Here is a 12528-nt window from a genome sequence, read left to right on the forward strand (position 1 = left end):
TCAGTTCATTTGGGGGGGGGGCACACAAATCACTTGAAAAAGTCAAGTATCTTCTTTAGACAAGATGTTACAAAGCATAATGTATTGGGAAGCCGCTGATAGAACATGCCCTGGGATTAGAAGAAGAACTGTTTTGTCACTCCGTTCCCTAAATCTTCCTCCCTTTGAACTTTTACAAAGAGGTGATGGGGTTAGGGGAAAAAAGAGAGGGAGACTGACTTGGCATCGAATTCATGAAGTCTGCAGAATGGAGCCTGAAGATGCAGTGAAGGAGAAGAGAAGACATTCCACCCTATGGATGAGCAAAGTCCTGCTATAATTCCAATCAGCCCAAACACTTTCTGTGACCAATGGTGGGGGATTTCAGTCCAGCAATATCTGCACATTCCCTGCCCCTGCTCTCCTAGTTGATGCAACAGTCTCAAATGGTACTAGGACTCTGGGGTGGGGGGAACACATACACATGCACAAACCAAAGAATAGCTGTTCCAAAATCCTGGATAAAATCCCTGGACTGAGATAAGCACCGGCTTCAGTGTCCGGTGTCCCTATCTGTGATACAGGCACCCAGTGCTTTGTCTTGCCTTGCTCGTTTCAGCCTGTTTCTAACCATCCATCTTTCAGCGCAGCCGTCCTGCAGGCAATGGGCTGCTTCTCTGTCTTTTGGTGAGGTGGCATGTTCTAAAAATAAAAGAAGAAAGAGGCTGAGGGAGAAGAAAGGTTTCAATCTTTTCCTCTGACCTTACAATAATAATGTGTCAGAGCTGAGGGAGGGGCCTCTGTCTCCGGGCCCTGGCTCTCCCTCCCCCCCCCTCGCTTCCTTTGCTTCCGCCCCCCCCCCCCCCAGCAGTTGGCGAACCGAACCTCCACGTCAAACCGTTCCTCCCTTTGGATTCAACCGGCTCTCGGCTTGAGTCAATGGGGACAGAGCAGAGAGGCTAAAAGATAGAAGACATCCACAAGGAGAGGGTCCCTGCCTGGCCCAAGTGGGGTGCAGCCTTATCTGGGGAGGGTTAGCTTTCGGACATTAGGTTGCTGTGTCTTAGTGGTGCAAGGAATTGCCAAGCTCCCCTGGGGTTCCAGACTGGGGGGAAATTCTCAGTGCGAGAGATGCTCCAGGATGACAAAAGTTGGATTTCATTGCATGTGCAGAGCTGTGGCTAGCCAGTTCGGTGCCCAAAATGCCACCCGGCCAGAGGCCTCAACCCTTGAGCCACCCAGGGGTTCCTTCAGACAAAAACTCCCAGAATCCCCCAGACAGCGTAGCCATTGGCCAGGCTCTTAAAAAGAACTTTTGCAGGCTCTGATGCATTACAAATGTTCTTTGCCTAGAAATACTCCAGGCCATTGAATTCCAAATGAGCAATTAGCTAAATTAGCTAGCCGGTGGAGAGCAGCAGCCAAGAAATAGGGCTTGAAGCCATTTCAGCTGGAGGAAACACTCGCTCCTGTCCTCTGATAAGCAAGCAGAACTGTAGTGGGTTTTTAAAAGACAGGACATATCCTCTGCAGTTTGAAGAGAGCATTGAGAGGGACAGCCCTTTTGTGATGGGAACTGGAACTGGAGGGGGGGGAGGACCCCAAGATGGGAAAGAAGGCAGTAAACCCCCTAAGCATCTTACTATCTTTTTGTTCTCCCTTGCCTTTTTGTAACCCACTCCAGCAACATTACTGAAATGCCGTATAAATGTTTGTAAAATAAGTATAAATGTTTGTAAAATAAAGAACAAAACCGGGGAAGGCACCTTAAATGCTCACACGTTTTACACGTTTGTGGATTTGCAGCCTTACTGGTCAAAAACCCCTCAGTCACTCCCTTTCATGAGGACCGAAACCTGACCCCAGGGTAGATCATCCTCATGGGAGTAAGTACCTAGCAATTTTGATGAGCTAGCTAGCTAGCTGCTCTCTCAGGTAAGCTTGAAAGCACCTATGGAGATTTGGCACACACTTGGGATGGTGGAAGAACAAGGAAGACCATACAACGTTGGCATGTTGCCTCCATTTTGAGCCTACCTTTTTGTGTGTGTGTCCATCTAGCTTGGAAAGAGTGGCGGGAAGCAGGACATGCCTTTGGGGTGGACGGGCACATGAGTGAGCCTCCAGCCTGCTGGATAAGCCCCAGCCCTCCATCCTCATTAAGGGCCCTGCTAATGGGGGGGGGGGCTAGAGCTCGGCTCTGCTTCCCCCCCCCCCCCCAGGGATCACATCACCTGTAAGACAAGCAAACAAGCAAGATGGGGCTTTCAATGCAGGCAACTGGACTGGCTAACACAGAGTTTCAGGTCAAGACTGTACGATGTTTGCTTTGTGAGCATCCCCTTCCATATCAGCAGTGGAGGGAAAGGGCACCTGTTTTGTTTTCCATCAGATGCTTTTCTCGGCCAGCACTGCTGAATTATTTACACGGTGGTTTGCTGATGGCTGCCTCCAGGAACAATGGCGAACCGTTTGTGCTAAGAATGAATTCTCTAAGGACCTGGTGGGATTTCAGGATATGATTAGAGCTAGGAGGGGACGACAGAGGACAAGATGTCTGGACTGTGTCACGGAAGCAACCAACAATGACTTTGACCCAACTCCGGGAGGCAGTGGAAGACAGGAGGGCCTGGCGTGCTCTGGTCCATGGGGTCACGAAGAGTCGGACATGACTTAACAACTAAACATGGCAAGCTCTTTGTTCTTTCCCTGGGGTGGAGCGGGGACAGGGTGAGACCAAACTCAGCCAGTTATCCGGGCCATTTTTAAGGGGGCTGAGTGCAGAGGCTGCCACTCTTTCTAAGGGATTAAAAATGTGTGGGTTTTTTTGAAGCAGTCAAGAACACACTGGAAAAACTTAAGGACGGGATGGTCATGGGAAGGAGAGTAAGAACAACATGTGACCGAGTGAGCTGTCCAAGCACTTCTCTTCAGCTGACTCTACTGGTCTTCCTGAGAGCACTGCTGATTTTTTCTAACTCCCATCCGTTTTTCAATGATCTCTAACCCCTCCCTACCCTGAACGCTTAAGGGAGAAAATTAAATATACTGCAAATTAATGCTACAAATGTTTGCAGGAGTGTGCAATAGGACTGCATTCGGAGTTTAGAAAGAACAGGTGATTCTTTGCCACCAAAATTTTTATGCTCACCATGCTGGCTGGAGTCCAAAAAAGGAACTTGAGCACCAGGATTGCTTTGATTCTGATGCCATTTCTAATATTTGCATCTTAGAAATATGTAAACAACTCCACAAGACCAAACTAAGCAGTATTTACTTTCCCATTTAGGATTGATAAAACAAAAGCAGAAAGATTGAAAAGTGCCTGAAAAAATGCCCTTGAAAACAAATTTTGAAAGTAACTATAGTTACTTTTAATAAATCAAGTGTTATTCATTAAAACTAAAGAGGAACTTTGCAATTACAATGTATATGATTCATTAGCCAGCAGTGACTAAATTGTAGCCAGCTATTCTTTGGCTTGTTAGCAACTCACTTCCCTGCTGCAACCAAGATTAAAGAAGGCGTCTAGTAACCAAGGGCCCCTATTGCCACCTGGCGGCTGTTTCATTTCCAGCACAGACGCATGGCATGCAGCGTAACTATAAAGGGAGGAGACAACTCTGGTCCGGAGGTTGCAGCTTTGCAATAAAAAAGAAAAAAAAGAAAAAAGTTCAGAGGATTCACATAGGAAAAAAACTTTAGTGTTTTTAAAGTAGGAACCGTTGAAGAAAAAGAGGAAGACCAAATATGAGATGAGTTCAGCCCATAATGGAAGCCGCCGTCTTGAGTCTACAAGAGAGGAGTAGGGTGGTGAGAACTGGCCACTTTGGAGGTCGTTCTTTCATAAGGGCACTATAAATTAGAGGCGAGGGGATGCACCAGGTTGCAATACCCACCCCTAGATCTGCTAAGGATTCCTTTTCTTTTTATTCTCACCTTTCCAAGCAATGTATAATGGTGACTATTAGTATCAAGTCCTGCCAGAAAATGCAGTGCTTCTTTTTCGGTTGCAAATCTACCTCCTGTGCTACCTTTTGTGCAACATTTCTGCACAGTACGGAAGAGTCTCAATGGAAGGGAGCCTGAAAATCATTTGTCTGAACCTAGCCGGGTCAGATAAGAGCCACTAGGGGAGAAATACTAGGTTTTCCAGCTGGAACTTAAATCCTCTTTCCTGGAAGCTAGCACCAGCCGGTGGCACTAGGGAGGAAGCTTGACTCAACGGCCAGCACCTACCGCCCTCTGGTGCTGGCTTCACTTCCAGCACAGACATGCTGTGTTCAACAGAATTATAAAGGCAGGAGGCTTCACTAGTTGGGACCTCGCAACTTTGCAAAAAGAAAAGTTCTGAGGATGCGTACAGAAAAGGAACCTGGGCATTTTAAAACTGCTGTCCAGAACACCTACAGATTGACCACTCGAGCAGAACTTGGAAAAAAAAGTACCGCTTTGGACTGGAACCCTCATATGCCTACCAGCTGGGTTATTCTGGAAGCCGTGGTCTGAAGACATGGCTCTTCCAAGCCCTGCTCTTGAGTATGATCAAACGATGTCCTTGTAGACATGCATACAGCCCTGCCCCCAACTCATCGGCCATCGAAACTTGTTTCCTTCTCGTTAGCAGAACAGTGGCTTGTAAACTTCAGCCCCGGTACCTATTTTTGCTGCCAAGAATCAAGTCAGTATCTCAGCTTCTAAAAGGTTTTATTCAGTCGGCTATAACTCATTCAAAATAAAATCTTCAACACAAATCTGTAGAGGGGCTTTCTCCCCAGGAGGAGCAGGGCAGGAGAGGGATCCAGATTTCACGTCATCAGCAATAAGGCACAAGGAAAGTCATGCTCTGCTCCCCTCTTCCCATCAACACTCTGCTGCATCAACACGTTTTGCCTGGAGGAGACCAAGAGGTGATCTATTCCCCCCCCCCCCGATATCTGAAAGGCTGCCTTCTGGAAGATGGAGCAGGAGCAGGTGTCTTTTCCACTGCTTCCGAGGATAGGGCCCCAAAGTCATGTCTTCACGTCACAAAAGAAGAGACGCTCACTCAACAGTAGGAAGACTGTCCTGATGGTTCTGGTGGAAAAGTGGTGGGCTCTTCCCCGTTGGCCGTGTTTAAACAGAGCTTGATGGTCGTTTACTAGGCGGGATTCTGCTGTGTGTTTCTTGGCACCTCAGGCAGTCAGTCTAGATGACCACTAGGATCACCTTGCAAATCTACAATCCTATAATTTTTTTTTGCTTGTTCACACCTCTACTTGTGCTTGAGGACAAAGGCTTCTCCTCTGATGGAGTCTGGGAGATCTTTTATACCTTACGGCTTCCCAACAACATCCTAACAAGCTTGGGGGCAAAACTGAGTCAAACTTCAATGCATCGTAGAGCAAACGCCATAGATCAAAACAGGGAGCCTTCCTGCAAACTGGGTGAGCAAGACATCCACAGTGGGGAGGAATACCCAGGGGTGTGGACAGAAGTTGTCCCTTTGGTGTTAGTCGGTCACTTGGCGTCTAGGTGTCCCCACAGCCACCTCCCAGGTAGTAGCGGAAAAACATGTGGCTTCAAACGCCAGCTCCGTTCCAGAGTGGTCCAGCTCCCTCCAAGGGTAGCGTCAGGGCAGAGTGACCATCCGGCCTGTGTCTTGCAATGATGTGAAACGGCCTTTGTTCCTCAGCCCGGAGAACCTTTCATTCAAGGTCAGGCTAGTCTAAGGAGTAAACAAAATGAAACCCATTAACACACGGAAGGTGGCGTGTCTAAGGCCTCTTTCCTGAGAGTAAGTGAGCCGAGCCCAACCCAACAGGATGGGCTCCCTGAACCCTCGTTGTTCTGGGTTCTCAGCACTGACCTGGTTAGCCATGGCACGGAAGTTAAATCTCAGGGGCACCCCTTTCGGCTGGCGTCCGGCTGTCTTGGTCGGGGTGCCTCTCCCTCTCAGGAAGGGGCGCTGGGCTCCTCTGGGGCTGTGAAACGCACAGAAGATGCTCTGCTGAGATTCGGGCCCAGGACCCGAGGCACCCCACCCTAGTCTGGAGGCTCCCCAAAGCTCAAGCTGGAGCATTCGTCAGAAGGCCTCTTATACGGCCGTGTGTTATTCTCATTTCCCAGTGGGTTTCTTCTCCTCTTCACAGGAGGACACAGAAAGAAGTGAAGTATTGAAAACGGCAACCGCCCAGAGATCCCAGCAGCCCAAAAAATCTAGACACACAAAATTGGGGAGAGATGGCAGAACAGAGACTGTTCAAGGCTGCGACACTTACATATTTGCTTGACCTGCTTGGAGGTTGGACACCGAAACAGTCAAGACTGCCCCCAAATTGGGTTGCGGCTGCCACCTGCCGTAAGGAATGAAACCAGTCAACGTAGTTGCTAAGACGGACCACATAGTTCAACTTGTTTCTTTATTCTCAGACTTTAACACAGAATTGCCTCCTCGACCCCCCTGCTCACCTTTGCCTCCCTGATGGTCTCCTCTCTATGCGGAACATTGCTTGCTGTAAGAAGATGGGGAACAGGAGACACAAACATTATTTTCCAGAAAAGCAAAAACCTCACGGATACATTTTTAGGGGTAGAGCCTACGAGCTTGGGGAGAAATTGCCATGGACTGGCTGCAGACCTTAGTCCTGATGAGACCCACTGAAATCAATGGGGCTTAAGTTTAGACAAACATTTATATTACTTTCAGTGGGTCTATATGGATAATTGCATTCTGATTGAATTAATCAATTACGTGACGTCAAGTCAATTCCTACGGATGATGACCCCATCTGGGGACGTTTAGGTGTATACTCAGAGGTCATTCCCCATTCCCTTCTTCTCAGACTCTGTGACTTGCCCAAGGCCACCCAGGCTGGCTCTCCTCTCCGGAGAGGCACCTGGGGGAACCAAACTCCAGACAGCTAAGCGCTGAACTAGCCCCGTATAAATATTAAATGGGGTTTTATTTACAGCTCCACATTTAATTATGGATTTCAAAGGGTAAGGACCCTAAAATTCCAAACTTCCATCAAGAGTATACAAGGAGTATACAAAGCACTCACTTGTCGCCGGCTGAAGTTGAATCTGGACTGCCTTTGATTGTTTCGGAAAGGCCTGTTGCTATGGGGAAAAAAAACAAAAAAAATCTGTAAGAATGCCAAAAGGTTAGGTGCCTTTCCTAAATTTGAAAATTGGAACTGAGAAACGCTCAGTGCTGGTCATTTGAGTTTTCAACGGAGAAAACATCTCAAAATTTGGAAGGGCAGGAAGTCCTGGAGCCTTGACATAACAATTGTCATATCCAATGACCGTGTTGGCTAGAGCTGTGGTCCCCAACCATGGCCTCCAGATGTTCTTGGACTTCAACTCCCAGAAATCCTGGCCAGCAGAGTTGGTGGTGAAGGCTTCTGGGGGTTGTAGTCTAAGAACATCTGGAGGCCCAAGGCTGGGGGCCACTGGGCTAGAGGATTCAGGCATTTGCCCTCCCACAAAAACAAAAAAAAACTGTGTTCACTACAGTTCCCATCATTCTCTCCAGGCATGGCCAAAGGATGCGTCATTGCACGAGGAAAGCTGAGGATGTGGTCCAGCACATCTGGAAATTATCAGCTTGTAGGAGGGCTGATGTATAGATTTTTTTTGGAGGGGGGAAGAAGAAATTTAACTCCCCCCTTCCCCGCTTATCGATGGGCCAGGCTGTTGTGTTTTTTTTCCCCTGTCTTACCTTTGGGCTGGTGGAGGTCCTCCTAGGTTTCTGAACTGCTTGAAGCGTGGGGATGGCCCCTGCGGAGTTTTAGCTGCTGCTCCATCCTCACCTCCGCTGCTAACCTTGGTGGCATCCTGCTGCGTGCCCTAGAAATAACCCACACCTTTCACATCTTCCCCACTCCTGAAAGAGAGGCACGGGGGAGGGTGCCCCATGCTGCCGTGGCCCTACCTGCTGTGCCGATGCAGGCCGGTTGAGTGGACTCCTTCCGCTTGGCCCGAGGGGCGCGCTCTGGCCCGGTCTGGTGCCCCCGTTCCAAAACCGCTTCTTGTAAAATGGCTGCTTCCCGAAGCCCCCTCGAAACCGGTTGGGTCCTAAGAAGTAACACATATTATTAAGGGATGACTCTGTGCATGGAAAACAGGCTGGTTATTTTCTGTGTTTTCATCCCACCTTCCCTTCAGAGAGTCCAAGGTTGCATGCAACCAGCTGGGGAGGTCGGCTAGGCTGAGAGAGTATGGCTGGCTAAAAGGTCACTCATAGATTTTCACAGCCAAATGAGGATTTGAGCCCAGGTCTTTTGAGCTTTCAGTCAACACCCTAACCATTACACTGCACTGTCTCTTGGGTATCTGCTGTTCGTGCTAATTAGATGTTTACTAACTCGTTGCATGGTTTAATTTGTTTTGAGTGAGGATTTTAAGGGGTGTTTTTTGGGGGGTGAACCTCATGTTACTGATGTTCTTCTTCAGCCTGAACACTAAAAGCTCAGAAGAAAATCCCATTTCTGGCTCAGACACAACAGCTACCCGAGGGTGGCCCAGTCAGCTTCACGACTGCGTGGAGATCTGAACGAGTCCATCGCCTTCTGTACTAGGCATATGCAATTCCCCTGTACTGTATTTCTCAGACACAAGGGGTTCAGAGCCACCTCCTGATCTGGACTACGGTTTCAGGGTGCTGCTTGTTCCCTGTATCGGGGGAATCCCAGTCATTTCTTCGTATCATATCGGATGCAAAGATCCTTTACTTGAGCGGAAATGGTTGCAGAAGAAAAAAAGAAAGCCAGCATTGATTCAAGGCTTCATTTCTCCCCTGCAGATCATCTTATCCCTCCCAAGCTGAAGCTTGACAAATTGTTCTGCTAATTCATGGGCAGGCCATTTGTTAAAGCAGGGGGATTTCTCTGTGTGTGTCGTCTATGAAAATTCTCTCCTCCAGCTTATGGAGACATTATTGTTTCTTTCAAAAGACATGTGCACAGTTGCACTCTCAGAATTGCTCCTGTCTTTATTGTTCCTGTTGTCTCCCTTTGCATTTATGCTCCCTCCCCATTCATTACAGGTTGGCATGTCAGTTGATAGCTATTCCTGGTGGAAGAACTCTGCCTTTGAAACACCCAGCTATAAACACCATTTTATCCTTTTCTCACGCAGTTTTCAGGAAGCTAATGTGGAACTGCTGAGCAGAGGAAACCAAGTTATTCTCCACCTCTTTCACAGATAACATTCTTCGGGGATTTGATTCTCTGTAGCCGGGAGCTATGGGACATATCTGAAACCATTGAACAAACAAACAATTGGATGTTTGTGAAAGTTGCCAAAACAGCTAGAAAAGCGGCAGATCCTAGGAATTTATAAAAGTGGGGAACTGAGGCATGTATTTGGAAGTCTCAAAGAGAGAGAGAGAGAGAGAGAGAGAGAGAGAGAGAATGGAGCAAATATGTGTTAGCTTAAGTCCTTTGGGCTTACTCTCAGCGCCCCTCTGGATCTGCGTTCTGACAGACATTTTATTATTGAGCCGAACAAGATTTACCCCTTTGTCAAGTGCATTTAAGGTCTCAGCCTGTGTCAGGAAGATAGGGGACCATGGAGTGTATCTTGGCCAAGGCTGTAACTCGCTTGCTGGGCCCTATGAGACACCCATTATTTGTGTGTGACTTTGTGCACAGACAACAGACAACTTCTTTATTTGCTTCCCTCCAGCAAAGATGTGGAGAGAGAGAGAGAGAGAAGTTTGCTAAGTTATCAAAACAAGAAGGAAGGGGAGCGTTGTATCAAAATCAGCCTATTTATACACAACTTAATGATTTTGCAACTGCCGCACCTCAATTCCTTCTCTAAGTGCATAACCTGTTCAGGTGCTGAAGCAGGTGGAAGACCCGCCAGCCCTTTCTCGGCAGATCAGACCCTCCCACGAAAAGGGGTCTTCTCTGTGTTTGAACCCAAGCCGTGGGACTCGCTCCCAAGGGAGGCTCACCTGCCCCCCTCCTAATCAGGCTGACCTTTGGCAAATGACCTCACCTGCTGCAGAAGGGGCTTTTAACCAGGTAGCCGGCCTGTTCTTCTGTTATTGGTGCACATGCGCTTTCATTGTGTTTTGTGTTTTTGATGCTTTCATTCACTGTGCATTTTAACTACATCTGCATGCCTTCATTGTCAGCTGCCTGGAATTTTAATTTCTGTGTTTCCAGTTAAAAAGCCCCCCCCCCCCGGTATTTGCATGATGCTGAAAAGGGGGTTGGTGTCTCAGGACACCAAGCCAACTACCTCTCTCTGCTTCCTTTGCTGTTGCTGGATCCCTCCGGCTCTCGACTCCCTTTTGCCCTACTCTTGTCCCAAGCGTACCTGACAGGTTCCGTGGCCCCCAGCTCCGGAATCCAGGTCTTCCGTTGCCGAATGCCGGAATCCTGTTCTGGAAAGGCTGCCTCCATCTCCTCGCCTTCGGGTTCGTTTGCCCCTTCTTGTTATTCCTTATGATGTCATCTAAATGGATCACACTCATTTCAGCCGTAGGTCGCATTTTCCACCGCGACGCACAGATTCAAGCCGGTCCCATGTGAATAACACAAGCGGGACCGTGACACAGAGCAGCGATTCAGTCACTGCAGTTCACCTGAATCGTATCAGACATTCAAGGGACTGGAAAACATACTGACAAGTCTGTTAACAATATCAAGCCGTGATAACATCAACACAGCAAGCAGTTCCTTTAGACATTTATATACAAAGAGCTGCGGCCGAGACATTTCAAACGAGCAGCAAGAGGAGACAAGAGCCAACCCGAAAATCCCTGGGCCCTGCCTTTGAGACAGGAAGCCGAACAGCTGTCATGGGTGTCTTTCTGTGGAGGGTGGCGGAAGACGGGATCCCAACTATATTTATTATGTTAATATACACTACACCGTTAAGCACACTGTGTTGCCAGGGCGAACACGATGCACACAGAGCACACCAACATGCTGGTTTGCACGTTTGCACTGAAAAAAGCCCTGCGGACAGCAGTGGGGTAGCTGTTGGCAGCCTTATCTATTGAATCCCCCTTTCCAAGTTGCCTTTCTTGAGGCCCAGGACCATATCCAGTGGGAGAGAGTTCCACAGTTGAACTGCTGTAACAGGAGTGTCTTTTGACTGCCCCGAATTGTCCATTTCTTCCCTCCAGAGGAGGAGGCTCCCACTGGGTTGTAGTCTCAGGATTGAGGGAGGAAGGCGTCTCTGCCTTCCCTTGGCTCCACCCTGCTCCTGAGCCCACTAAGTGGCCACAACCTCAGGGATTAAGGGTGTCAAAGGAAAACAGCCACGGGTGTGGGGCAAGACGGAGAGCACTGGAGAGATTTTTGCAGCATTGGCTCGGTCGGTGGGGAATTTACTGAGCCGAGTCAGCCTGCCGGCCCAGAGAGGACAGGGAGAGCGCTCTCTTTTAGATTAATCCAGGGGGGGATGTGTGTATTTCCAGCCTGCTGACTTGACCAAAGCGTGCCATGCCAGGGAAATGACTTGCCTTCCCCGTCAGCGCCATAAATAGCCTGGGCATGGGAGGCAGGGCCAGCTCTATTTTTGGCCCCGGGGGCCTCTTTCGGAGGGTCTTGCTTAGTTGTGGGGCTCGAGGGGGCAGGAGACTGGGCTTGGGGTTAACTCCCCCTCCTTGGTCTAGCTGAAGCCCCCCCCAAAAAAACCCTCCACCTCTCTGCAGATCTCCCTCCTGCTGTTTTTGGGGGTGTGGGGGGTTATTTGGAGCGGGACAGACCAAAGCGCCCCCCCCCCCGGGAGCCCTGTTGAAAAGCAACTTTTCCAAGCTCCCTCTAAGGAGAAAGGGGCCCTGGCTGGAAGGGGGGGGCAGAAGTGACATCAGCTGTGAAGTGGAAGGGGCAGAAAGAGGAAGGCGGAGTGGCGTGGCCATTGGGGGGGGAAGCTGGGGGCCCCCAGAAAGGTCCGGTTTCGGACGCGGGAGGGGTGCTGGGCCAACCGGGGGGCCTCCTCCACACCCTCCGCGTGCCCCCCCCGGTCCCTTCGTGCGCCCGGCTTTGGGGGCCGCCCTGGCTAAGCCCCTGCCCGCGCTCCCTCCCCAGAGCCCCGGGAGGGACGGGACGGGACGGCGCCGGTGCAAAGCCGGCCGCGCGGGGCCCCCTTCCCCGGGGAGAGGCAGGAGTGGGTGGGTGGGCAGCACCTACCCAGGGAGAGATCGATCGCCTCCCCGCCCGCTGGGCCCGATCCTGACGCCCCGTCGGCAGCCGCCGCCGCCGCGCCCGCCGCGAGGTCCTGCCCGGTGCTCGGCGTCTCCATGGCCTCGGGGGACCAGCCGGCCGGCGGGGGCGCGCAGGGCGCGGGTGCTTGCGCGCGTCGCCAGCCTCCCCGCCTGCCCATCGGGTCCGCGCGGGCGCGGAGAGGCCAGGCCCGGGCAGGGCAGGGCAGGGCGAACCGAGGGCCCTCCCCGCCGCCCGAGGAGCCCGCCTGGCCCCCCAGCCCCGGACAAGCCCCCCCCCCCCGCCGCCGCCTCGGCTCTGGACAGGCACCGCGCAACTTCCGCGGCCGCGTTCGGCGCTCCGGCGGGGCCCGACGTCTGGTCGCGGAGCGGAGGGGCGG

General features: G+C 50.6%; 1 protein-coding gene across 1 annotated transcript; it reads right to left on the bottom strand.

The window, feature by feature from the left end:
• Positions 1–4669: 4669 nt before the first annotated feature.
• Positions 4670–12282, bottom strand: LOC110080133 (UAP56-interacting factor). Its single transcript, XM_072981141.2, has 9 exons — positions 12117–12282; positions 10294–10431; positions 7898–8040; positions 7685–7812; positions 7023–7080; positions 6430–6473; positions 6240–6314; positions 5828–5942; positions 4670–5686 (listed from the first exon to the last, which is right to left on the bottom strand). Exons 1-9 carry the CDS (start codon positions 12226–12228, stop codon positions 5591–5593), a joined length of 909 nt encoding a protein of 302 aa, XP_072837242.2. The 5' UTR covers positions 12229–12282; the 3' UTR covers positions 4670–5590.
• Between the last annotated feature and the right edge of the window lie 246 nt (positions 12283–12528).

This window comes from Pogona vitticeps, chromosome 11 (genome assembly GCF_051106095.1).
Source record: "Pogona vitticeps strain Pit_001003342236 chromosome 11, PviZW2.1, whole genome shotgun sequence".
Classification (NCBI taxonomy): domain Eukaryota; kingdom Metazoa; phylum Chordata; class Lepidosauria; order Squamata; family Agamidae; genus Pogona; species Pogona vitticeps.